Consider the following 27,894-nt stretch of genomic DNA (forward strand, 5'->3'; position numbering starts at 1 on the left):
TGAGCAGGCTAGAATATTCTCTTGGGGAGCCAGTTATTAGGGTATTAGGGGTAGCCAGTTATTCTTTGAGTCTCTGGACTTAGGGAAAGCTGGGACACTTTGCAGCAGAGGGGAAAGGAGATTCTTAACACCTTCTTTTAGCTCTTGCTCTTACCTAGCCTCATTTTCTGCCTGTGCCCAACGAGACTCTGTGGGACCCCGGGCCCCTTTGGTAAGGTGCACCTTTCTGTTGGTGTGTCATTTTCTCTCCCCCACCTTCCCCAAAGGACATGAATCGTTTTGAGTGTCTTTATGGCCAGGATTCTTTTCTGTGGCCAGGATTCCTTCCTTTCTCCAGCTCATCCTGCCTGAGCTAACCAAATAATGTGCTACCAAAATCAGAATGAATTGTTTAATAGTTATTTGAGTGCCTACGACTGTGAGGGCCCAAAGGTTTTATATAGACAGTAGACCTTTGAACAATGTAGGAGTTAGGTTAGGGGCACTAGTCCTCTGCATAGTAAGAAATTCACATATAACTTGATTCTCCCCAGAACTTAACTAACAGCTTGCTATTGACCAGAAGCCTTACTGATAACATAAATAGGTGATTAACACGTATTTTGTGTGTTTATACAAACATATATGTATGATATATGTAATATTAACATGTAGTGTGTGTGTTTATTACATGCTGTATTTTCACAATAAGCTGGAGAAAAATTGTCATTACGAAAATAAGGAAGAGAAAATAACATTTACAGTACTATACTGTATTTATTGGGGAGAAAAATCCACATATAAGTGGACCTGCACGGTGCAGACTCGTGTTGTTCAGGGATTAACTGTATGTAGGTTGCCCCCACTATCCGAAAGTAGACCGTTCCTGTAAAACCTTTTTTAAGCCAAAATGGTGTAAAGTAAAGCAGTAAGTACCATAAATTCATATGGAAAAGTTTTTTAATGTACCCAGACCCAAAGAAAATCCTGTCTTAGGCTTTTGTGATACCCTGGGACACATCGTGGTAACAGAATCCAGAATCCGTCTGGGTGAGGCACAGTTCACACGGTTCAGAGCTGTGGCGATCTGATGCAGGGTTCCTGGGGATGGAGCTTGGCTGGGCCACTCTTGCTGCCCCCGGTCCATGCTGCCTCTGTAAGTGTTTGCTGCAAAACCAGCACTGAATGCTATATTTGCTTTTCAACTTTTTTCATAAAAGTGTGAACTCCTCTTCAGATTTTTTCCAGTTAGCAAAAGAGGTGCAAATGTAGGTCTTAAGGAAAAGCAAACATGAACTTTTGAAAGGCATGGGGTCCCTATGCTAGAGAATTTGACTGTCTTAACCTAGTCTGTATAGTTAGGTTTAGGAAGCACGTGACTAGATAAATCTTAAGGTTCTTTATAGTTCTTTTCCTTAAAAAAAAGGGTTTTTTAGATAATAATTCACATACTGTACAATTCACTTATTTGAAGTATACAATTCATCATTCTGAATATATGTAGCCATCACTATGATCATATTTTAAACGTTTTGTCTCCACCCATTAGTATGGATGGATCTCCTATCCATTAGTAATCAATCCCATAATTTCTCTGCCCACCCTTTCCCCTGACAAAGAAACCACTAGCCTACTTTTAGTCGCTTTGGATTTGCCTGTTCTGAGTATTTCATGTAAATTAAATCATGCAATATATGCCTTTTGTATCTAGCTTCTTTCACTCAGTATAATGTTTTCAAGATTCATCCATGTTGTGGCATGTATTTGAATTTCCTCCTTTTTACAGCTGAATAATGGTCCATTGTGTAGGCACCATATTTTGTTTGCCCATTTATCAGTTGGCGGACACTTGGATTGTTTCTTTTAGCTACTTGGAATGACGCTGATGTGATTACTTCTGTGGATATGTCTTCATTTTTCTTGGGTATATATCTAGGAGTGAAATTGCTGTGTCCTGTAATAACTCTAACATTTGCAATAATTGCCAAACTTTTTCGGAATGGCTACACTATTTTACATTCTCATCGGCAATGTATGAGGGTTCCAATTTCTCCACATCCTTACCAACACTTGTTATTGTCCCTTTTCTGCTTATAGCCATCATAGTGGGTGAGAAGTGGTATCTCACTGTGATTTCGATTTGCATTTTCTTAATGGCTGCGGATTTTAAGCATCTTTTCATGTGCTTATTGGCTTTTTGTATGTCTTTTTTGGAGAAAATTCTGTTAAATCTTTTGTCCTCTTTTCAATTGTTATTTTTAATGAATGAGTTTTAAGAGTTCTTTACATGTTCTTTATTCGTGTGTGCCTTATCAAATATAATTTGCAAATATTTTCTCCTGTTCCTTGAGTTATCTTTTCACTTTCTTGGTATCATTTGCAGTACAGACATTTTAAAATTTGATGTCCCATCTGTTCAGTTTTGTTTTTCGTCTGTACAGTTCTTAAAGGTTTGAGCTAAAACGTTTTAACTTTTAGTGTATTCTTCCTTCAGTAAATAAATAGTTGGCTAAAAAAATCTTACAGCCTGGGATTTTATTTCTGTTGAAGGACTCCACAGAAATGAAACCTATTAGAAATTCTCTTAGGTATTTCATATTATTTTATAGTTAATTTGTAATATAACACATATAATTGAAGTTGCACAGAAAGTGTTCATACCTTAAGTATATACATGTATCCACCACCTAGCTAGAGATCAAACCTAGCACCTCAGAAGGCCCCTCACCTAACCTAACTTTTGGAATGTATAGTCAGAATCAGGGAAAACACGTAGGAATGTCTTAGTTCCTGTTCTGGTATAGACAAATCTGGTATTGGTTTTAATGACTTTGTAGCCAGATAGATTGCCAAGTTTTTAAAGATGAATGATCAGATTAATATAAGCAAAGTGTTGAGAGAATGAAATGCTTCTCTTGATTCTTGAACAGCTTTTCCTTAGTCTTTTGAAGCGTATTAGCGTGTTCTACCACTTGATGGCACTATTGCCCTGGGAGCGTCAACATTGCTGGAAAAATCTCTTAGAACATTTGGTTGTTGATTTTAGAGTAAATGACTCCAGTCTTTTATTATGTTTCATCCTTTTTGAATCATCATCTGCTTCATTGTTTCAATGGAGAAAATCCTTTGTATTCTTTAATCGAATGGTAGGAGTGTTCTTTCATGTTGGTTCTTTTCCTAGGCATTTTTGAACAAGGTAAAATTAATAGCTTCCACCAGTTAAATTCTTTAGATTTTAAGGAGGGGAAGAACCTGGACATTTCTTTTAGAAAGCTGATTGATTACAAGAAAAAAACCTTTAAGAATTTCTTACCCTTGAGTAACAAAAGTGTGTGTGTTTCTGCATTCTTGTTACTTGTAGTTAATGACTGGATGTTTACTAACGTGATCATTAACTGCTAGTGAGGTACTTAAATGACCTTGAAAATCTAAGCAAGGTTTTATTGTTTAAGAAAAAAAATTGTTTTTAAAATGGTTCACTCATTAACTGTTGGTAAAAAATAGTCATCATTCTCTTAGAAGATGAACATTCAGTTTTCAAAGGAAGAATTTATTTTCTAATTGACTTTCAGAAAAGTCTAAAATAACATATATAGCTAGCTTAAATTTTAACACAGAAATTTGCTCTTTAGGTTGATTAAAATGTTTTATTTTGTGTGTAATACCTTTAATGATTGATATAGCATTTGGCACTCCATTCCCTTGCAGGCCTGCATGCATAGAGGAGTAGAAACAACAGAAAAACACACTTAAGCAGAACTAACATTCAGGAAATATATAATTTATTACCTTATTTACAACATAAAGGATTTTATTTTGTGAAGTAATGAATGGTCAGAGTTTGAAGATTTAAATAGGGCAAGGTGATATTTACTATCAGCTATCCCTTTAATTGTTAAAGGTATAATGGAAAAAGAGGAGTCTTAGAAACTTGTTGGTTTGAGAAAGATTTGGTGGGCTTTTTCGGAGTAGTGGGTTCCTGAGAAAATGGAATATCTAACTTTACTTTCACGTGGCCAGTCCCCACAGAACAAAAACCAGGGTTACTAACTACCTGGAAAGACATACAAGAGTTAACATCTTCCAGGGAATTCTTAAACTATTTAAAAAAAAATTTTTTTTTAACTTTTATTTATTTTTGAGACAGAGAGAGACAGAGCATGAACAGGGGAGGGGCAGAGAGAGAGGGAGACACAGAATCTGAAACGGGCTCCAGGCTCTGAGCTGTCAGCACAGAGCCCGACGCGGGGCTCGAACTCACGGACCGTGAGATCGTGACCTGAACCGAAGTCGGACGCTTAACCGACTGAGCCACCCAGGCGCCCCTTAAACTATTTTTTAAATCACGGTGGAAGCTGAAAGCACTTAGCTGTGTTATTAGTTCACTAATGTGGCCCTCAATAGGTAGCACAGACTGCTTTCCTCTAAAAAGGATACCTATATCTGCCTTTCTTTTGGGACTGGGAAAAAGGTTTGGTATAGATTGGGTTGATTTCCTAGAAGAAGAAAAAAATGAAACAAAGTATAAGTGACTTGTCCAGGAAAAGAAGGAAAAGGAAATGACATAGGTTGGTTAACACTTTTGATGCTAAGTGAGAATAATCTCAGATTGTGTTGAAAAATACACTGAGAAAGACAAGATTAAAATTAAAAATTAATTTTAAAAACTCAAGAGCTGGTTCTTAATTTCCAAATGGAGAAGCATTTAGAAAATAATAAGGAAAAAGAACATTTATTTTTTATTTTTCAAAAAAATTTTAAATGTTTAGTTATTTTTGAGAGAGAGTGTTCACATGCGGTCTCACGAGAGAGGAGCAGAGAGAGAGGGAGACAGAATCCAAAGTAGGCTCCAGGCTCTGAGCTGTCAGCACAGAACCTGACATGGGGCTCAAACTCACAAACCACGAGATCGTGACCTCTGCCAAAGTTAACACACGTAACTGACTGAGCCATCCAGGTGCCCCAAGAAGAACATTTTAAAAGTTTAAGAAAGGAGCCAGATGATAAGCTAAAAATATTTTTTAAAACACTTGAAAATCTCAGTGAAACAGAATTTTTTAAAATTTCCAAACTATTTTAACATAAAATAGACCAGTGGCATTATCAGTTAATTTCATCTTAAATAATCCAAGGCCAGATAGCTTTATTGAGTTCTTTCGATCTTTTATGGAACAAGTAATTTCTCTGCTGTCTTGGTTATAGAAAAGCAAACTTGCCATTTCATAGTATAAATGGACAGAATCTGACTGCCTACTCAATCTCACTTTTGAATGTCGATATAAAAATTCTAAGCAAAACACTAGCAAATCATATTTAATAGTATATTTTTAAAAATCCAGTAAGATCAAAGGGAATTGGTTTTATGAATAAAAAGATACCTTTATTTTTTAGTGTTTTTATTTATTTTTGAGACCGCGTGCAAACCAGGGAGGGGCAGAGAGAAGGGGCCAGAGGATCTGAGGCAGGCTCTGAACTGACAGCAGAGAGCCCGACGCAGGGCTCAAATTCATGAACCATGAGATCATGACCTGAGCCGTAGTCAGATGCTTAACTGACTGAGCTGCCCAAGCACCACTAGAAAGATACTTTATATAGGAAACATAGATATGACATAGGAAAAATAAGAAACTGTATGGTTATCCTTTTAATTGCATAAATGATATTTGATAGTTTAGCTTTGATACAATGTAAAATTTGAAGTTAATATTATTTTTATAAAAGTATCAGGTGATACTTCCTCACTATGGTGAAGAATATTTTCGACTGGGGGTGCCTGGGTGGCTCAGTCGGTTGAGCATCTGACTTTGGCTCAGGTCATGATCTCACAGTTTGTGGGTTCGAGCCCTGCGTCAGGCTCTGTGCTGACAGCTCAGAGCCTGAAGCCTGCTTTGGATTCTGGGTCTCCCTCTCTCTCTGCCCTTCTCCCCGCTTAACCCACTGAACCACCCAGGCGCCCCGAATGGATTGAACTTTTTATTCTTTCAGTAAAGAAGAATACGATGCCTTTGACAAAATTTATTGACACACTAGTACAAAGCCACTATTTTCTTGATTTTTCTCAACATCTGTTACCTTATTTCTGAAATGGTGATCAGAATATCCACTTCGTAAAATGTTTATTAGTATCAACAAGTTAAATAATGTATATGAGATGCCTAGGATAGAGCCTGGCATGTAAGAACTAAGTAAGTGATTATTTGTAAAATAAATTACAATGGTTAAGGAAGAATGCAAAGTTTTTCAGGCTCTTAGGTTTGAATTTGAGCACTTTTCTCCCCTTTCGAATTTACCTCCATTCTCCCTTTCTTTGCTATATCTCCTCTTCCAGCTGAGGCTTAATCTGTCCATGTTGGGAGTTTTCCAGATCTAATCCTAAGTATTGCATGGTGTGCAGACTTTTCTCTCATGATCAAATCATTTTCTCATATTCTGTAGTGATGTATTTAGGGATAACTAAGGCCTGTAGGATTGTTTGTTTCTGTCCTCAATGGCTTTGGGCTGTTGTAGTCTTTTGAGCTCTTGGCTTGAATTTGTATAGTTTTTATTTTTATTTTTTTATGTTTAGTTGTGTGTGAGAGAGAGAGAGAGAGGGAGAGTGGGGAAGGGGCAGAGAGAGAGGGAGACACAGAATCTGAAGGCTCCAGACTCTGAGCTGTCGGCACAGAACCCGACTCGGGCCTTGAACCCACAAACCATGAAATCATGACCTGAACCGAAGTCTGACGCTCAACCAAGTGAGCCACCCAGGCGCCCTGAATTTATAGTTTTTAAACTTCCTTCCTTACTGTCAGCTCCACATTACTTTGTATTGTCAGTACAGCTGCTTTTGTGAGTTCCTCACTGCTTCTCACCTATAGCGTACGATCTGTCCAGTGTTGCATCATTGGGTAATCGAGTTTTATAAAATAATGTCTGTGGAAGGAAGTGAAAATAAATTTTAGCTTGTATGTTCATTCTGATTAGTAGTGGCTGCTTCGAGTGCTGTGTTAATAAGCAGGATTCTGGAGCTGCATTGAAGTTTTATGAGAAAGTGCTCTAATAATGAAAGGGGGTGGCAGTGTGAATGACCACATATTTGTCATTTATTGTCTAGAGTAAGAGGAGATAGACACTGTGGGAGAATCTGAGTAGGTTCTGTAATGAGGAAGGTACAGAAGTTAGTGTGTGGTTTTGTGGTAATCTTTTGCCTTCTTAGATACCTTCTTAGTTATCAGTTACTGTTTCACTTTAGACATTAAAGTTTCCAAGTAACTTATCCATGGATAAATGAAGGAGATAGTTTTAAAAGGATTCTGTTTTGCACTATTTGAGTTACCTTTAGGGTTGTTTACTCAGTAATTACATGGTTAGAAATTTAGGCCATGTCAAAACTTGGTGTTCTCTCTGCTTGGTATTTCATATTTTACCAAAATTGTATACTTAGTGAAATTGCAGATGTGCAATAAATGCATGGAATAGAAAATACCGGGTTATTAGTAAGCTTTCACAAAGCAAATTGAATTTCCATATGCTTCATTATGATGGCAATAATAGGCAAGTCTGTGTGATTACTAGTTTTTATCATCATGTAATGTGTAAATATATCTGAGAAAATTTAAATTTTAAAATGAATTACTTCTGGTATGTCTTTCCTCTTACATATATCACATATAACTTTTGCAGGTTGGATTTGCTACCATTTTATGCAAGATTGGTTGCTACATTGCATCCCTGCATGTCTGATGTAGCAGAGGATCTTTGTTCCATGCTGAGGGGGGATTTCAGATTTCATGTATGTATTTAAGCATTTATTTTGTTTTATATATATATACATATATATATATATATATATACCCACACATATATACTTATAAGTTAAGTGAGGATTCTTTAGTTTAAGAATAAGATTATCGTATTGGTAAGCATATTTTTGAAATTTGATAGTGGTATAACAGTTCAGAATGTATGGACTTCTAAGTTTGTAAAATGTAAATTTTCTCAACAAAGCTTGAAATTGGTAAGTGATGTTCCAGTTTGGAGATGAGCTGTTGCTGCTACCTTGTTTCCTACAGGTACTACACTTGTTGGTTTTGTAAAGGAAAAGCCATCCTCTGAGGTCAAGAGAGTCAGCAGGTCTCATTGGTGTTCCCACGAGAAACACAGGATTGGCCCTGTGAGTCAGGGCACAGTGCCTGGAGGACACCTGCTTAGGTGTTGGGAGTCCAGATATCTGGGGCACCCGACATTGCATAATTGCTCTGATCAGTGAATGCTGTTCTGGCCCACTTTTTACTGACTCTTCCCTAAACAGCCTTTACCTTGAATAGTAGTCAGGGACCTGTTTCCAGACAGCTTCTCTCCCTTTCTAGTCCTAGGAGTCTTAACTGCCTGTTAGTGGTTCTCCAGATCCATATTACCCGCTCACCTTGTGCAGGTGCTACAGATACAGCATTGAAAGGAGTAAAATGACGCCTTACGAGTGTCTGAAAGTGCATATTGGTAGACCGAAAAGACATGAAATTCAAGTAGTTATGTTAGCCAATGGAAAAATTGTGTTGACAGAATTTAGCTTTATAGCAGGTTGCTTGGAATGCAAGTAAATGTTTGCTATGCTCACGATGCACTTTATGCACTCATTATACAGAAATTGGTATTGCTGAGCGCTCAGAGAACAGAAATAATTCCTGAGATGAGGAATCTCACAACATAGTTGGGAAGATAAGACATAAATACTCACAAAAATAACAGTGAAATAAACATTTAAACTCTAAATATATTTAATATTATAAAGAATGGCATGCTTAATTGCCAAATGAATTGTTCAAGAGTGAGAGCCTTGAGTTCGGAGGAAGGAGAGAATCTCAGTGAGGTGTGGGTTGGCCTCTAGGCTTCTTGCCATAGAAGCCAATTTATATGAGATTTGTGGTTAACGTTTTTCTGGGGCAGTTTTTGATGAAGTGTGTTTTGAATTTTTATGGATAGTATTAAGCAAGGACAGGATTCTCTGTTTTAAAGGAAGTTTGGAAACACTGACCTCAAGAAAGTTAAATGGTTGTGTTTTGTTTTGTTATAAGAATTCCCAAAGCTTTAGTAGGGTAATGTGCAGTGTGAACCTCCTGGAAGGGGTCAAATACGTAGTCTGATTAATCAGAGAACACACTTTGGTAAATGCTGCCATTTGAGGGACTGACGTGTCAGAAATTGTGATATTCTTGTTGATTTATTTAATCCCATCATGCAAAACAAGGAACTGTTTTACTGGCAGGCAGTATGACTCTATTATATGAGTTATATGCATATACCCCTCAACTGTATCCAAAATTAAACAACACACAGGTTGCTGGACCAAGCATGATTAGTGCTTTTGGTGAGAAACTTAAAATGAAGTATATTCTATTCATGTATACGTCCCCTCCCATCTTTGATAATTGGGGTGGGAGTTGAGGAATTGGACAGTTTTGTTCCTGATATAATGCTCCATTACAACTCAAAGACTTACCAGAATTCTAGGAGGATGCTGTGGGAACACTGCTCTCAGAGGAGAGAAGAAAAGGTACTTGAGGTCTGCCTCCTCCCCCCACCCCCAAATCTGCAGACTTTGCCAATGACTTGTTATCAGTCTCTCTCTCCCTCCCTCTCTCTCTCTCTCTCTCTCTCTCTCTCTCTCTATATATATATATATATATATACACACACACACACAATCGGTCTGTATATATGCTCAACTTTCCCATCCTTAAATGAAAATAAAAATAGCAACAAGAAAATGTTTTCCAGCCTCACCCCCTATCCTCTTTCACTTTCTTCTTGAGTTTTTTTAGAGTGTACTTGCCTCTTCTGCTTCTTCAAAGGCATTTACCCTTTGTCTTGCCATCATAGCAAACCTCGCAGAGACCACCAGCATCATCCTAATCACTTCATGCCAGTTGAAGTCGAAGTCCTCGCAGATTCTGAACTGCTGGACTGTTCTTTTTTTCTGTCATTCTGTCTCCACCACTTGCTAGCATTGTTAACTTTGGTCAAGTTACTTAGGTAGTATATACTGGTATCTTTTTATACTGATATCTTTTTAAATGGGATTGTTGTTATGGATTAAACTAAATGGATATAAAGTTCATCACACAATGCCCAGACATAGATATTATTATAACAATAATTATCCTTTCTCTCCTACCACTCTCTCCTGGCTCTTACGAGTGCTATTCTCAATATCATTTATTGATAGTAAAAATATTTTTTTCTTTTTTCCAACTGAGTTTATTTGTTTGCATTCCCACACTTTACTTCCTTCAACCTCTTTTTTGACAAGAACCCATTTTACCCAGGATTCAGTTGACATCAATTTCTCAGCACCCTCAAATACATATTTCTTGCCAGAACCTCTCTCTTGGTGCTTAGTAAGTTTTCATGCACTTATAGCTAAATACGTCCATTAAAAAAAACAAAACAACTTAGTACTTCTTAAAAACATCTTTACCCTTGGGGCGCCTGGGTGGCTCAGTCGGTTGAGCGTCCGACTTCAGCTCAGGTCATGACCTCGCAGTTCATGAGTTCAAGCCCTGCGTCGGGCTCTGTGCTGACAGCTCAGAGCCTGGAGCCTGCTTCCGATTCTGTGTCTCCCTCTCTCACTACCCCTCCCCCACTCTCTCTCTTTCAAATATAAATAAACATTAAAAAAATTAAAAAAAAAAGTCTTTACCCTTCACTTCCTCATATCAACCTCTATTTTGTCTGTAAATTTGCAGTATTCTTTTTATCATCACTAAGAGAAATACTTCTGCTTTTGTCCCTCGGACATTCAGGAGCCAGCATTCACCAAATTCTGTTGGCACCATCTTCTAAAACACCTCCTCAAATCTAGCATCTCCTCTTCTTAAGCTGAATGATGAGAAGAGCATTTTACCCAGGTTTCCCTGTCTCTGTTTCCTGTCCAGTTTCCAGCACGTTGTCGTAATCTGATCAATGTGCCCGCTTCTTAAGAACCTCACCTAAGGGGTGCCCAAGTGGCAGGGTCTGTTAAGCATCTGACTCTTGGTTTTGGCTCAGGTCATGATCTCACAGTTTGTGGGTGTGAGCCGTAAGTCGGGCTCTGTGCTGACAGCATGGACCCTGCTTAGGATTCTCTCTCTCCCTCTCTGTCTGCCCCTCCTCCGCTCACATTCTCTCCCTTTCAAATAAACGTTAAAAAAAACAAAAACACCTCACCTGAGAAATAAACCTGGTTAACAAAACTATATGAAATCTCATACAGTAGTCAAATTCTAGTTTTAAAACAACAGATCTGCTAATTTGACCAACGGATTAGTAAAGGTAACAGAAATGAGAAACCAGGTATACTTGAGGTCAGGATTTGGAGGAGGAATTTGGTAATATGTTTCAAGATCCTTAGAGGCGTTTATACATTGGACAGTTTTGAGAGTCTGTCCTAAGTAAATAATATGATATACCCAGAAAAGTTTTATTCACACCATGAATTAGTAGGAAAAAGGAAAATAATCTAAAAGCCCAAGAATGAATTAAGAAAATGGTCATATAATCAAAATGCTGAAATGATATAGAGCCATTGGTAGTAATATTTAGCAAAAAATTTTCATAACAAAGAGAAGGTGCTTCTTTTGGGCAAAAAAAAAAAAAAAGCAACAAGCTATAAAATCATAGCATAATAAATTTATGGTTGTGATGTTAAAATGCTTGGAAAGTTAAGAACAGAAAAGGATTACATATCAGTATGTCAGCTGTGGTTGTCTTTGGATAGGGGCAATAGAAAATATTTTTTCCTTTCTAGTTTTCCATGCTTTCCAAATTTTCAACAGAGCCTACTTCTTTAATAATGGAGGTGCAACTGTTGTTTAGATATGAGCATATCAGTCTAACTCATTGACATTTTTAAAATCAGTGGTCTTTCAGCTTTTTAAATCAAGCCTCTTTAGTGGTAAAATAAGTTGACCACATACCCCAATTTGGCATATTTGTATATAAATTATATGTGTTTACAGTTATATCAAATATCTTATGTAAATTTATAAAATAAAAGCAAATTGAAAGGTATGATATATCAGAAACAAATACAAGTTCCAAGATTTTTTCAAACCACACTCTAATAGATCAAGAGTCTTGCCCACCCTACCCTGGATATCAGTGGTCTATACCATAAAATAAACAAAATTTTTGAAGGCAAATTTGCTTGTTTTGTAGACTCAGTGTCTACTTAGTGTTTAGTATATAGTAGATTTTCCAAAAAATTAAAATGGTAAAATGAATAAAGTTTATGTAAAACAAAATGAGCAAATTATAGAGGAAAAAGTGTAGTATCTGTTTGGGTAAAGTTATAAAAGAGCCAGTTTGGGGCAGATGATCTTCCTTGGATAGATAGGCCTTTGAAATCCTTACTTTTTATATGTTGACATATCTGAAAAGTTTTTGTTAATGTTTATGAATTTAGTTATTCAGTTGATCTCAATTTCAGCAGTCATTAATAAATGTAAGGATTTTTGCTAAAGATTGCTTATATAAGTAAAATTGTGTAAGAGACATTGAACCAAATATATATATAAAATTTTATGTTGTTTATTCATTTACTTTTGCAGAAGTGTTTTGCTGTGTCTTTTGATCAAAGGAGTCAACAAATGAGACTAGAAAATAATGAATAAGGAGTCAGAATAAGTTAGGCTTTTTTATAAGTTACAGCCTTTTGAAAAGCTTTTATGTTTTTCCTCTGAAAATGAGGGAGTGAGAACTGATTTCTCATACTTAATTTAAAAATTAGATAATTTTGTCACGTTAGTTAGATTGTATCTCCTTAACTTCAATAATATTTAGAATAATTGTGGATGATACACTGTGTTACATGTTTTCAAAGTTATAAAGGTCAGTAATACTTAAAATTGTATGATACTCCAGAACAGTTGTTAAGAACTTGTACGTCCAGAATCACCCAAAGAGATTTTCATATATTTCTCAGCCCTACTCCCTCTATAAAGATTCAGCTTTAGCATATCATTTTTGAAATGCTTCCTTGTACATTTTTTGTTTCCATATTTCTTCAACTGTAAAAGAAGCACATGCTCAATGTGGATTATTTAGAAAACATAAAGGGGGAAGCCCCATAATTTCATCACTTTATTTAAAAAAAATTTTTTTAACGTTTATTTATTGAGACAGAGAGAGATAGAGCATGAACGGGGTGGGTCAGAGAGAGAGGAAGACACAGAATCTGAAACAGGCTCCAGGCTCTGAGCTGTCAGCACAGAGCCCGACGCAGGGCTCGAACCCACAAACTGCGAGATGGTGACCTGAGCTGAAGTTGGATGCTTAGCTGACTGAGCCTACCAGGCGCCCCAATTTCATCACTTTAAAACAGACTTATTAATCTTATAGTGTATTTTCTTTACATTTTTTCCTCTGTAGTTGTTTTGATGAATTTATAGTGTATATACAATTTTCCATTCTTTATTTCTCACTGAGAAGCTTTTTGCAGTCACTTCAAACACCTCTTACGCATCATTTTAAAGATTGTATAATCTGTTGTTCTGTACACTAATTACTTAGAAGTGAATTGAAGTGTAGTTGTCAAGTTACGACCACCACTATTTCCATCATCATCACCCTCCTTATTTTTATCTTTATTTAACCAAGTGAGCTGACAGATTCAGGGAATTTATGTGAGTTACCTTTAAGATTATATACCCCCCAAAATGGCACAAAATGACAACAATGGCTCAGATGTTCTAACTACAGATCATTTGCTCTTTTGTATCACTACAGTACATATATAAACATTAAACATTTTCTTTTATTTGTTCACTCAGTGAACATTTATGTAGTGTCCACATATTAGTGATACAAACATACAAAGATGGATAAAACTAATAATAGCTAATATTGACTCTCCCTGGTCTCAGGCACTGTTGTGTGTGCTGTACATCAGTGCACTTAAGACAACTTTTATGAGGTAGGTTACTTTTATTAGTTCCATTTTAAAGATGAGGAGATTGAGGCACAGAGTTCAAGTAACAGCTAGTAAATGATAGAGCTGGGATTTAAACCCAGCAAGTCTGGTGCAGGGTCTGTACTCTTAATGTATCCTGGATAATAAGCTTAATCACTATGAGGAGCTTTTCATATGTAGCACTTAACATAACATTTATTTGTGAAAGGATCTTTATGAAAGCTGTGCTCTTTTCTGAATTGCTGAAACAGTAAAGGTTAAAGTTCTAGAAGTTGACTTTTATGATTTTATTTTTAATCAGTGCAGTTTTATTGATGCTTTAATAAATACTTGTAGTGAGCTTCTAGTTTGCTCTGAGTTTTTAAATGAGTAAACAAACATAGTTTTGTTTACAAATTAAATTATCTTTGAAGAACTAAAAATCCTAAACACCTACCACTGCTTACTATAGACAGTAGGTCCTTAAAATTGAAGATGATAAACTTAAGTGTTAGCTCTCTGAGTATGTATAAGTTTAGTATTTATAAAATGATTATCATGAATTGTCCGGTGAGGTTGGGCCTTATTTTAAAATGCAGTACATACTAAGGTAGTGGGATTCTCCAGTACTAGTTAGTAGACTGGGATTTTAGTACTGATCTTTCATCAAGTCATTTGAGAGTTTTATGTCATTTTGTTATTTTAATTATTAAGCCAGAATTATAACAGCCATGTGGTACAAATAAGATAGGATAGGATAGTAATCTGGAAAAGTAGAAAACACTGAAAAAACTTTTCAAGTCACCACCATATTGAACAATTGCATAAGACAGGAGAGTATTTTGAAAAACTACACTAAACTAGCACAAGGCACCACCATGTTATTGTCACTGTTGCTTGCATAGGTTTCTAGACTGTAAGTTGTTTTCTGATGAAAATGTAATCCATTTACATTTATCTTGCTATGTCTGTTTGCACTGTACTGTTGTAAGAGGGTTTTGTTGTACTGAATACTTCTTGAAATGTGTGCCTAAGTTAGAGGCCTTATATTTGCAAAGGATTTGAATTTTGGTCTACAGTTTTGATGATAGAAAAGAATAGTGATTATATTGGAAATTTTGCTGTAATGAAATTATAATAAAAAATGCAAACTGTAGTTCACAAGTGTAATACATGAAGCTTTAATAATATTTTTGCTTAAGTGAACTCTTGGTACTTATTATTTTTAAGTTAGCATTTCCTAAAATGTGTTCCTTATTAATTTAATGGGATGTTAACTAGTACTTGCTAGTATTTCAAAAGGGGGTTTATATTGCCAAATAAATTTGAGATAAATTGAATTAAGTTAAACAGTCCTCTTTATTTGAGAACCTATTTAAGCCTGATAAAGTGTATTGTTTCCCCAAATTACTTGACCGTGGAACTGTTTGCAAATCATATCCCAGCACTTGTGTTCTGCAGAGCTTATATTGCCTTAAATGAAAGTAAGTTGTGTAGCAAGAAATTTACCCAAATTTATTTAAAATATTTGGAATGAATGCAGACTTAATAAAATAACATTTCTTATCACAAGAGATTTCAAAATGCTAATTCTCTAAGTTAATGTCTCCTTTCTCTTAATTTGTAGGTACGAAAAAAGGACCAGATCAATATTGAAACGAAGAACAAAACTGTTCGTTTTATTGGAGAATTAACTAAATTTAAGATGTTCACAAAAAATGATACACTACATTGTTTAAAGGTTAGTGCTGCATTATTTGTGTTCTTTTAAAAAAATTTTTAATTTTTTTTTTGCTTTTTATTTATTTTTGAGAGAGAGAGAGAGAGAGAGAGAGAGAGAGAAAGCAAAAGCACGGGAGGGACAGAGAGAGAGAGAGAGACAGACACAGAATCCAATGACAGGCTCCAGGCTCTGAGCTACCTGTCAGCACAGAGCCCAACACGGGGCTCGAACCCATGAACCGTAAGATCATGACCTGAGCTGAAGTTGGACGCTTAACCAACTGAGCCACCCAGATGCCCCTTGAGTTGTTTTTAATAGACAAATTTAAAGTTTTGGTTATAAATGCTGGAAAAAATGAATTAAGTAAGGAATATTTGTTTAATCTAAAGGAAGATAGGAGTGAAAGGGAATATTAAACAGATGAACAGAGTAGAAAACAAATAATATGCTAGAGATGCAGCTATCACAGTAGTTACATGAAATGTAAAAGGACAAACTACATGAAGTAAAAGCCTGAAGAATATAAGGCTTGATTAAAACAACACTGTAGGCTGCCTATAAGAAACATACCCTTAAATACGAAGACCATAAAGGCTAAAGTAAAAAGATGGGAGAAATATACCAGGGAAGCATTAATTAAAAGTCACCTGGTTTCATTATTATCAGGCAATTAAGGCACGAAGCATTTGTTAGAAATAAAGAAGGATAGTTCAGAATGATGAAGAGGTAGTTTTAATAGGAAGGTATTACCTTACTGAATCATTATGAATCCAGTAAGGTAGCTTCAGAATATATAAAGCAAAAATCAAGGAAAGGAGACATAAACAAATTCACAAACGTAAAGGGTTGGAAACACCTTTCACTAGCTGAAAGAAGCAGCAGACCAAATCAGTACATATACACAGATTTGAATAACAACAACCTGGATCTAACTGACACTCTACCCAACAGCATCAGAATTTACAATCTCTTATGATATACATGGATCATTTACCATAATTAACCATCAAAATAAAATCTCAGCACATTAGGGGTGCCTGGGTGGCTCAGTCGGTTAAGCATCCGACTTTGGCTCAGGTCATGACCCTACAGTTCGTGAGTTTGAGCCCCGCGTTGGGCTCTGTGCTGACAACTCGGAGCCTGCTTCAGATTATATGTCTCCCTCTCCTCTGCTCGCTCGCTCTTTGTCTCTCAAATGAAATTAAAAACAAAAAAAAGAATCCCAGCAAATTCGAAAAGACTGAAATTATTCAGATTATGTTTTCTGTCCACAATGGAATTAAGCAAGAAATTAGTTAATAAGTAGTTATATGTGGTAAAGCTGATACAGTATAGATGGAATAATTCTACATTTGGAATTGATTATTATTAACAACAACAAATTTTGTATCAAATTGATTTCCTAGGGATATTATTAGGTAGTTTACACAAAGTGGGTCTCATGGATTCAAGTACATTTGGAAAACCCTGAGTTAAACAAATTTGCCCAATTACTTGACTGCTTGATTTCTTAACAGTGTTTAAAATACTAATACTCATTGTAAATATTCAAGGGGTTAAGTTTCGTAAACCTACTTGGAGCATCTCAGGTGACTACAAAGTACATTTAGAGAAACTCTGGATAACATTTTAAGAGGGATTGTTAAAGATTTCTCAGTGCTGTAGTTGAAGGGAGTCATACCATGGAACAATTTAAACATTAGTATATTGCTTCATAATAATTATTACAAATACATAAGAAGGATATACATTTTTTTGACACAAATTCCATTTCTATAAGTTTTAAGGTTATTGCACAGATTTATCTACAAGGATATTAAGTATTGTTAAGTATTGTTAAATATTAACAAGTAATGTTAAGTACACAATTGTTTAAATAAGAAATTGTAAACAGTTTTAATATTCAATAAATAAGAATCATTGGAGTTTTATTGTAGTTCATATTATACAGAAATATGTCCCTTTTAAATCATGCCATGCAAGGGTAAATAAGGACACAGCCAAAATAGTTATATTATCTAAAAAACACCAAGTTATTAAATGATGTGGTATATTTGAATGTGTTTTGGTTTAGAAAATATGCATAGAAAAAGATTGGTAGGATAAATACTTAAATGCTATGGTAATGTGTTATGTTTGTAAATTTCATACAATGAGCCTGTTGTAGTCAGAATTTTACAAGTAAATATCATATAAACCAAAACAAAAAAGCCATTTAGAAAATGTTAGCTGTGTATGGTGCAGATATTTAAATACATAGCATGTGATAATCAGTATAGAAAGGGCTTTAATATTAGTTTTTCATGTATTTATCTGAAAGGAAAGGCAGGCATTAAATGTATTGAAGATTTTAGATTAAATTTTTGTGGCTGAACACAAAAGATACTTAGCAATGACTCTTGTTAAGCTAACGTAGACTAGCTTTTGTTTTTCACACTGATATTTTTAAGATTGTTACACACAGTAGATCTGTATTTTCTTTCTCTAATAGGACTGAAGTATTGTCTTTGTGTTCTCTCATCATCATTATTATTACAGATGCTTCTATCAGACTTTTCCCATCACCACATTGAAATGGCATGTACTCTACTGGAAACATGTGGAAGATTTCTTTTCAGATCTCCAGAATCACACCTGAGGACCAGTGTACTTTTGGTAAGGGCTTGAGGATCCTGGCAAGAGCTTGAGGTTCTTGATTTACTTCAGGGGTTAGAAATATTATATTGACCAGTACCTATGATCGATCTTGCTCTGCAGCATAAGCTAGAACCTCCCATATTTATGTGCTGCGCAGCCAGTCCAGGAGAGTTGCAAGAATTTTTCCCACTTGGGCGCCAGTGAGTTCACACTGTTGTAAAGGAGGATTAAGTTCAACCCCAAATAACTTTTGATAAATGATTCAAATGAGCCAAGTACTCTTAATACTATTATATTAGAATCATTGTTATGGATGTTCTTGGATATTCAAAGAAGCCATTGTTAAGTGCCATGAGCATATAAATTATAAGCTTAAACATATAAAATTGAAATTTTAAATTAAAAACAACTTTAAAAGTTAACTTGGGGTAGAAGTTATTTCTTAAGCTAATTAGAATACTGAAATGGCCATCAAGTTTCTTGATCAGTTAAATTGTTATGCTTACTGATAATACCCATGCATTCCCTTGCAGTCTTGGGACCTTTCCAAGTGTGGTGGAGGGAGTATTGGTGTTAGTGTTAAAGGGAGCTCAGGTTTAGGAATCGCCGGGCATGTACTGTCATTATTTCAGTGTTGCTGTTACAAAAGTCTGGATTGTGTCATTTTTTTTAGATGTTATTTTTTTAAAAATCTAGTTGTGAGCCTAAACATTCTCTGGCAATGCTATTTAAAATGAAGAAACACAAGAATTTATTTCTTTAAAAATTTTTTTAAAAATATTTATTTATTTATTATTTTTTTTTTTGTTTTTTTTTGTTTTTTGAGAGAGAGAGCGCAAGTCGGGGAGGAGCAGAGAGAGGGAGACACAGAATCTGAAGCAGGCTCCAGGCTCTGAGCTTTCAGCACAGAGCCCAACATGGGGGTCGAACTCATGAACTGGGAGATCATTACCTGAGCTGAAGTCCGACGCTCAACCAAAGGAGCCACCCAGGCACCCCTAATGTTTATTTCTGACAGCGAGACAGAGAAGTTTTGTTGGGAATAAGTATTAGAATGAAAGTATTTTGACTAACTTAGACTTTTTTATTATAGGAACAAATGATGAGAAAGAAGCAAGCAATGCATCTTGATGCAAGATACGTTACAATGGTGGAGAATGCATATTACTACTGCAACCCACCTCCAGCTGAAAAAACAGTGAAAAAGAAACGTCCTCCTCTCCAGGAATATGTCCGGAAACTTTTATACAAGGATCTCTCCAAGGTTACCACTGAGAAGGTAAATCTCATCGAAATTATAAAGTAATAGTAAATTTGAGATTTGTGGGAGTGTTAAGGTTGTGTAATATTCGGGGGCGCCTAGGTGGCTCAGTTGGTTAATCATCCGACTTCAGCACGGGTCATGATTGCTCCGTTCAGAGTTCGAGCCCCACGTCAGGCTCTGTGCTGACAGCCCAGGGCCTAGAGCCTGCTTCTGATTCTCTTTCTCTCTCTGCCCCTCCCCTGCTCGTGCTGTCTCTGTCTCTCTCAAAAAGAAACTTAAAAAAAAAAGATTATATAATATTCAAATTTATTCTTCTTCCTCCTAATGATAGTAGTATTAAGAGCAGTGCACTTTCCTTCTATCCATTGCACTAAATTATTTTAGGTCAGGAACATATATTTCAGCTTCCTTAGGTCAGTTTGTTTTATAAATTGCTTCAGTGTTTGACAAAGTATGCATAAGAAATTGAATCAGAGCTGTTAAATTTCAGTACTGAAGTTTAGGAGAGGTAAGATTAGATTCCAAGTTTAATTATGGTTGATTCTATACAAAAGTTCCTAAAATGGAATTCATATGATGATACTTAATATATAGGACTTATGTTTTGTTTTCTTTTATGATTCTCTTACTCTGAAGTAGCAATTCTTTCCATTTTAATTTTGCTGTTGTTTATGTTTGTAATTACTGCTTTGTCTCTCATATTCTATAATCAGTTTGACTAAATATTTTCCTTCAGTATAAAGGATTATAACTTTGAGTGGGCTTTCGGAGGTCCATGGCCTTCTGAAATTTCATAATTTTGAATGTCTAGGGCTGTTTATATTTTTCTAGAGGGAATGTTTATAGTCTTCCTTAGATTCTTAGCAGGGATCAATTTCCAGAAAAGGTTAAGAACTACTAACCTATTTTCTTTTTCTTTCTTTCTTTCTTTCTTTCTTTCTTTCTTTCTTTCTTTCTTTCTTTCTTTCTTTCTTACTTTTATTTTTTTAATTTACATCCAAATTAGCATATAGTGCAACAGTGATTTCAGGAGTAGATTCCCTAATGCCCCTTACCCATTTAGCCCTTCCCCCCACCCACAACCCCTCCAGTAACCCTCTGTTTGTTCTCCGTATTTAAGAGTCTCTTATGTTTTGTTCTCCTCCCTGTTTTTATATTATTTTTGCTTCCCTTCCCTTAAGTTCATCTGTTCTGTGTCTTAAAGTTCTCATGTGAGTGAAGTCATGTGATATTTGTCTTTCTCTAATTTCGCTTAGCATAATACCCTCTACTTCCATCCATGTTGTTGCAAATGGCAAAGTTTCGTTCTTTTTGATTGCCGAGTAATACTCCATTGTATATATGTACCACATCTTTTTTATCCAGTCATCCATCGATGGACATTTGGACTCTTTCCATACTTTGGCTATTGTTGATAGTGCTGCTATAAACATTGGGGTGTATGTGTCCCTTCAAAACAGCACATCTATATCCCTTGGATAAATACCTAGTAGTGCAATTGCTGGGTCGTAGGGTGGGTCTATTTTTTAATTTTTTGAGGAACCTCCATACTGTTTTCCAGAGTGGCTGCACCAGTTTACATTCCCACCAGCAGTGCAAAAGAGATCCTCTTTCTCTGCATCCTCGCCAACCTCTGTTGTTGACTGAGTTGTTAATGTGAGCCATTCTGACAGGTATAAAGTGGTATCTCATTGTGGTTTTGATTTGTATTTCCCTGATGATGAGTGATGTGGAGCATTTTTTCATGTGTCGGTTGGCCATCTGGAGGTCTTCTTTGGAGAAGTGTCTCTTCATGTCTTTTGCCCATTTTTTCACTGGATTATTTGTTTTTTGGGTATTGAGCTTGATAAGGTCTTTATAAATTTTGGATACTAATCCTTTATCTGATACATCGTTTGCCAAATATCTTCTCCCATTCTGTCGGTTGCCTTTTAGTTTTGCTGATTGTTTCCTTCGCTGTGCAGAAGCTTTTTATTGATGAGGTCCCAGTAGTTCATTTTTGCTTTTGTTTCCCTTGCCTCTGGAGACGTGTTGAGTAAGAAGTTGCTGTGGCCAAGATCCAAGAGGTTTTTGCCTGCTTTCTCCTCAAGGATTTTGATGGCTTCCTGTCTTACATTTAGGTCTTTCTTCCAATTTTGAGTTTATTTTTGTGTATGGTGTAAGAAAGTGGTCCAGGTTCATTCTTCTGCATGTCGCTGTCCAGTTTTCCCAGCACCACTTGCTGAAGAGACTGTCTTTATTCCATTGGATATTCTTTCCTGCTTCGTCAAAGATTAGTTGATCATACGTTTGTGGGTCCATATCTGGGTTCTCTATTCTGTTCCATTGATCTGAGTGTCTGGTCTTCTGCCAGTATCATACTGTCTTGATGATTACAGCTGTGTAGTATAGCTTGAAGTCTGGGATTGTGATGCCTCCTGCTTTGGTTTTCTTTTTCAGGATTGCTTTGGCTATTCAGGGTCTTTTCTGGTTCCATACAAATTTTAGGATTATTTGTTCCAGCTCTGTGAACTAACCTATTTTCTTGATTATTGCAGTTGCCTTGTTAAAAACTTCACATTTAAGTAAGATATGATTGAAGAGAACATTTCAAGGTTAACTCTACAAGTGTGGAACTTTTTTGTTTTTAGGAAAAAAATGTAAAACAAGTTAACTTCTGAACAGAGTAAACCTGGGGGAGAAAAGGTGTACAGTAATACTCATGTTATATATGCGACTTTGGAAATTGGACTCAGCTTTCAGAGAGTCAGAGACAGTACTTGTTTCAAACAATAAGCAATTTGAAAGCTGTTTTAGAATTGGCTAAAAGTTTAAAAAATATAGATTGCTTTTACAGTTGATAGCATTAACAGTTCCACTGAAGCTGATTAGAGAACATACTAAGTGCTTGAAAGATGGATTGTGGCTGTAGAGTAGAGATGGAAGGAGTGCTTTGCAATCTGCCAGCAGTATCCTTTTTTTTTTTTTTTTTTTTTAGAATAAAAATGGAAAGAACTTGATTATGGGTAGAGCTCTGCTCATCTCATTACCAGTAGAGCTTTTGAAATAGTAATGGCTAACTTTTATGCGGTACTTATAATGAGCCAGACACTTCCCTGGGTATCTCACATGTTTTAATTTGTCTAATCTTTACAACAAACTATGAAATAAGTGCTGTTATTATCCCCCCTTTTGCACATGTGGAAATAGAATGCTGTGTAATGTCAGCCTTGATTTTGTACCCTCCAGTTTAAGTAGTCTTTTAACCAATTGACCTTGGGTTTAATTTACTGGAAATTTTTGATTCATAACAAGTATCAGAGATTATTAACATTAATTATATGCAAAAGAAAATATTATTTTTGGTAAACCTTTATTTTTTTTTAGTGATCTGATTTTAGGAGTGTATGTTATTAGCTTGTATGAAGATCTGGGAACTCTATGAAATTTAGAGACTTTATGTGAATAAATTTAGTGACAAATGTGAGTAAATTTTGCCAATAATTAGAAAAAAATCTCACTTTTCCTATGTCTAAAGTCAAGTGGCTGGTAGAGGATCTCTAAAGTATTTTTCATTTCGAAAATTGTATGACTGCACAGTCAAAATAACTATATTACTGGGTATATGGGAATATTATGTGCTTATGTTAGTAATTGAAACAAAATTCTCTTTATGTAGGTTTTGAGACAGATGCGAAAGTTGCCCTGGCAGGACCAAGAAGTGAAAGACTATGTTATTTGTTGTATGATAAACATCTGGAACGTGAAATATAATAGTATTCATTGTGTAGCCAACCTCTTAGCAGGACTGGTACTCTACCAAGAAGATGTTGGAATCCATGTTGTGGATGGAGTTTTAGAAGATATTCGATTAGGAATGGAGGTACTGAGTACTTTCTTTAAAGGCATCAAATTGGAGTTTGTGGAGAATTTAAACAGCTTTTAAATTTGATTATTGAAAAATAATAATTTGGAAACCTTCCTTTCCTTTCCCGTTATGATGTCAATTTACTATTACTTCTTCAGAGTTAGTGTTTTCTTCAAAAACCCTTTTGTCTCAGATTTCCTGGTCTTGCAGGCTAATGCTGGAGAGTTTTTTGCCTCTTTCTCAAGTTCAGTCAGGCTTTTGAAAGATTGTAGTTTTTTTATTATTTCTGGGGCACAGTTAGGACTCAAGTGATAGGTGTTTCTAAACCTCTTAATTAGGAGACTTGGTAATCATTCAATAATAATTTCTGTAAACAGTTTTCTGTAAAGAATTTCTGTATGTATATAATTCATGAATTACAGAAAAATTAAGTTTTGGGGGCTTATAGGGAGAATTACATTTTAACTGTTTTGTCAACTCATTTAATGATAGCTTAATACTGAGTTTAGTATTTAACTTGTTCTTTTTGTAAAACATTTTAAACATAGTCATTTCTTAGAGAAAGAATACCCAGTGATGATCACTTTATTTAGAAAAGAAGGAAAGAACCCATTATTTTTTCTGTTTAGTATTCTTTCAGTAATTGATATTATCAAGTGACAGAGGAGAATTTTACCTCTTTTCAAACACATTACTATTCTTTAATGGAAATCTGTGTTTGTTTTTCCTTTAGGTTAATCAGCCTAAATTTAACCAGAGACGTATCAGCAGCGCCAAGTTCTTAGGGGAACTTTATAATTATCGAATGGTGGAATCAGCTGTTATTTTTAGAACTCTTTATTCTTTTACTTCATTTGGTGTTAACCCGGATGGCTCTCCAAGTTCACTAGACCCCCCTGAGCACCTTTTCAGAATTAGGCTAGTGTGCACTATTTTGGATACCTGTGGCCAGTACTTTGACAGAGGTTCTAGTAAACGAAAACTTGATTGCTTCCTTGTATACTTTCAGGTATGTAAACTGAAATACACAGTTTCGCATTTAATGCTTTACTGCGGTTACAAAAATACCAGAGAAGAGATGCTATAGCATTCACATATCACATGTGAGATGTGCTCATCATTTGATTTACTCCTGCTGCAAGGATGTAGAAATTAAAAAATATATGATGAATTCTATTATATAAACATTCTACTTGCATTGTCACTTTTATAATTGACAGTAATTCATCATTAGTTTGGGAATTATTTTGGTATAGTTTATAAATTTGGTAAAGTAATTTATGGATTATGGTATTTGGTATGGTAATTATGCATTAAATTACTTGTGGGTTTTTTTGTACATCTCATAACATTTTTAACTCATCTATGTTCTGTTTTTAAATCTAAAATTCTTGTTTCTAAAGGATTTAAGTTTTTTTTTTTAGAAAAAACTGTCATTTTTGGAAAATATGTTGTTTTCAACACAGGAAAAAATATTTGTTCATTCATGGTAAATTCTTGGGTTGTACTTTTCATATCTTAATTTTAGTTAATTATGTAAACTTATAATTTAGAGTAAATACAGTATAAATAAAATTCAGATACAAATATGGAGACAGTTCTATAACTTCTATGAAGTTGGTGTTCCAAAAGTTAACTTATAGGTTGGTTGTTTGGAACCTACTCTTTCCCATATAATACAGTGTTATAAATACTGATTAGGGTTAGCTGTTCACTATCAGATTCTCCAGGTGTTACTGAAATAAACTACCAAAAGTACCATTCAATTCTATATGATCATTCCATTCTGTATAATCTTTTGTTAGTGTTTTCTTCCTTTATTTATTGGTGAAGAAAATAAATCTAAAACTATAATTTTTGAAGTATCAAAACTATCTCCACATAGTGGCTGGTGTTAGATGGGAGGTGAATACTCTCAGGGAAGAGCAGTTCATTAACTTTGTTCTGCCACCGTACCTGTGTAGTAGAGGACGACATGTCACTCCCTTATTTTCTTAGTTGATAAGCAGAAAATTTGGAAATTTGAGAGTGAGATTGCCTGTTGTATGTAAGGACTATCTTAAGTTGGAGACCATCTGGTTTTGAAAACCAGAGATTTGCTACAAAATGTCACCTGTAACTATCATCATCAAAAGTAAACTCTCTTTCAGAAGTGTGTTCCTTATTTGCATTTACTCTGAAATCCTAGACTGAGAGAAAAAAGCCACTTAGAAATATCCAGGAGCAAAAAGAGACCAAAGTATTTTCCATACTGATTAGTCGGCAGAAATGTGTAGTAGGGTATACCTAGGAAATAACGAGTAAGGAGTGAGTGAGGCCGGGGAGATGAGGGCAGTGTGTTCTCCCAGGACAGAGGATGTACAGTGAAGTATGGGAAAGCCAGATGGAAAGTATCACCTGCAGCAGTGCTTCTAAACTTCAATATGAATATGCACCACCTACAGGTATTGTTAAAATGCAGATTGTGATTCATTCGGTCTGGGGTGGGGGCCTCAGATTCTGCATTTCTGACAAGCTCCCACTTGAGGTCTACACTCAAACTGGAAGAGAATGAAAGCACCCAGAAGAATACCTGTTTATATACAAGCAAATTCTTGGGTTGTGCTTTTTAGTTAAACTAAATGTAGGAATTACAAAGTATGAAATCGAATGAAGGAACCAGGCTAGGAGAAGAAAGGAAGGATATCTAAACAGTGCCATATACACAGTGGATGTTCAATGAATGCTTGCTGATTAATGATTTTTTTGTATTTCAGAAACTGTATTTTCAGATACTTTAATTGACCTTTTAAAATTAAAATCAAAGCAGGTAGTATAGAGAAAATGATGAAAATGTATCAAAACTATGGCTTTGAATCTGGTTGTTTTGTAAAATCAGTATTTAAACCTGGTTTGGGAGTGGGGTTTCTGCCTTGTGTCAGTACCTAGAAATTTATTTGGTATTTTATTTATGATTTTAACTAGGTAACATCACAATACAGATTATTATTTGAAAGTATTTTGGTTGACAATTTCTTACTGCTAAATTTATTTTTCATTTGTTATCAGCGTTATGTTTGGTGGAAGAAAAGTTTGGAGGTTTGGACAAAAGACCATCCATTTCCTATTGACATAGATTACATGATCAGTGATACACTAGAACTGCTAAGACCAAAGATCAAACTCTGTAATTCTCTGGAAGAATCCATCAGGCAGGTACACGACTTGGAACGAGAATTCTTAATAAAACTAGGTAAGCAACTAATTAAAGAAAATGAAGATGATATTTGGCAGATTGTTTTTAGAATTTGCTTCGTATTATCAGTTTGCTTTTGTATACTTCCTATTTTCAGTGTTGAGTGTTACTTAATAGTGTTAGGTGAGACCTGAGTGGCATATTTGATTTCACTGAATAATCCCAAATTGGAGGAAAGCAGTCATGTAAGTAGGGATGGAAAAAAACACAATCCTGTTAGCCTTTCTTAATTTTAGGATTTTTGGTTGCTATAATACAAAGTACTTTTGATTAAAGCATCTCTTATATATACAGTATGTATGTATTTTCAACAAGTATTATTTCCTAAGACAACTTGGGCATGACACTGTAGGGAGGAGTATCTGTTAGAAGTTTGGAACTACCTTGTGGAATTTCAGACCTAATTCCCTGGGAGAGTTGTCTCTTTTTCTAAGGACTAGAGAAAATGTGAGAAATAATGTGGTACAGGAGACTTGGTCTATTTACTTTCTCCACATCCTTCTGCAACTATTCTGGAATAAGAGTTAGCTCTTGAACAGTTCCCACAAGGGACTAAATGAGCTGACTAACTTTGTCAGTGGAAATAACTGGAACGAGGTGTAGTCTTTCAAGTCTTGTTTGCTTGCTAATAGTTCTTAGCATGTTAGCATGTTTTAGTGTAGTCATTTCAAAGTGACATGCTTTTAGGCTATTAAGCTAGTGTTTTATTTCCTCCTAGCACTCAGCACCCGTATGTCTGTCGCCGAAAGATCCTTAAGCTTCACCAGTTACACTAATTGCATAAATTTACTATGTTGCATATATGAGAAACTACTTTTCATGGCAAAGCATTTGTGATTTTTTTTTCCTTTAAAACTGTTTTTCTTATTATATCCAGCATTTTAATAGAATTTCTTTCTCTAAAGATCCGTCTTCCTTTGGAGAATATGATTACTGTTATCTAACTGAGCAGTATTTTTAAAGGTGCTACCGATTGTGTAACTATTGACTTTTCTACCACTCCACCCAGAAGGACATATGTGATTCTTTTGTTCTTTGAACTTTGTCCCAAGTCAGCACTTTTTTTTTCCTTTTCAGATTTCCAGTTGTATAAAATGGTCATTTCAAGCAAAGTACTTACTTATCTACTTATTTATTTCATTTATTTAACATGCTTTAATATAGTTAAGTCTTAGTCTTGTTTCCCAAAAACCTTCATGAATGGTTCTCTCTGTGTAGTGGGCATGAGATAGCGCTAGTTTGACACCCAGTTTGATAGCAGCAAAGAGTGTGGTATGCTTTATCCTTTGTAGAGCAAAGGGTT

At 35.4% G+C, this 27,894-nt stretch overlaps 1 protein-coding gene across 2 annotated transcripts in view; it reads left to right on the forward strand.

Annotated features, from left to right (window-relative positions):
* UPF2 (UPF2 regulator of nonsense mediated mRNA decay) overlaps positions 1-27,894 on the forward strand; it is a 109,384-nt gene that overhangs the window by 52,310 nt on the left and 29,180 nt on the right. For both annotated transcript variants that reach the window (XM_019460800.2, XM_019460802.2), the window contains exons 9-15: positions 7,642-7,750; positions 15,513-15,626; positions 18,147-18,263; positions 19,339-19,524; positions 23,168-23,371; positions 24,090-24,365; positions 26,405-26,588. In XM_019460800.2, coding sequence (XP_019316345.1) covers positions 7,642-7,750; positions 15,513-15,626; positions 18,147-18,263; positions 19,339-19,524; positions 23,168-23,371; positions 24,090-24,365; positions 26,405-26,588 — 1,190 coding nt within the window. The remainder of the gene's footprint in view (positions 1-7,641; positions 7,751-15,512; positions 15,627-18,146; positions 18,264-19,338; positions 19,525-23,167; positions 23,372-24,089; positions 24,366-26,404; positions 26,589-27,894) is intronic.

Source organism: Panthera pardus, unplaced genomic scaffold (genome assembly GCF_024362965.1).
Source record: "Panthera pardus isolate Hobbes unplaced genomic scaffold, ASM2436296v1 HiC_scaffold_6, whole genome shotgun sequence".
Taxonomy (NCBI): domain Eukaryota; kingdom Metazoa; phylum Chordata; class Mammalia; order Carnivora; family Felidae; genus Panthera; species Panthera pardus.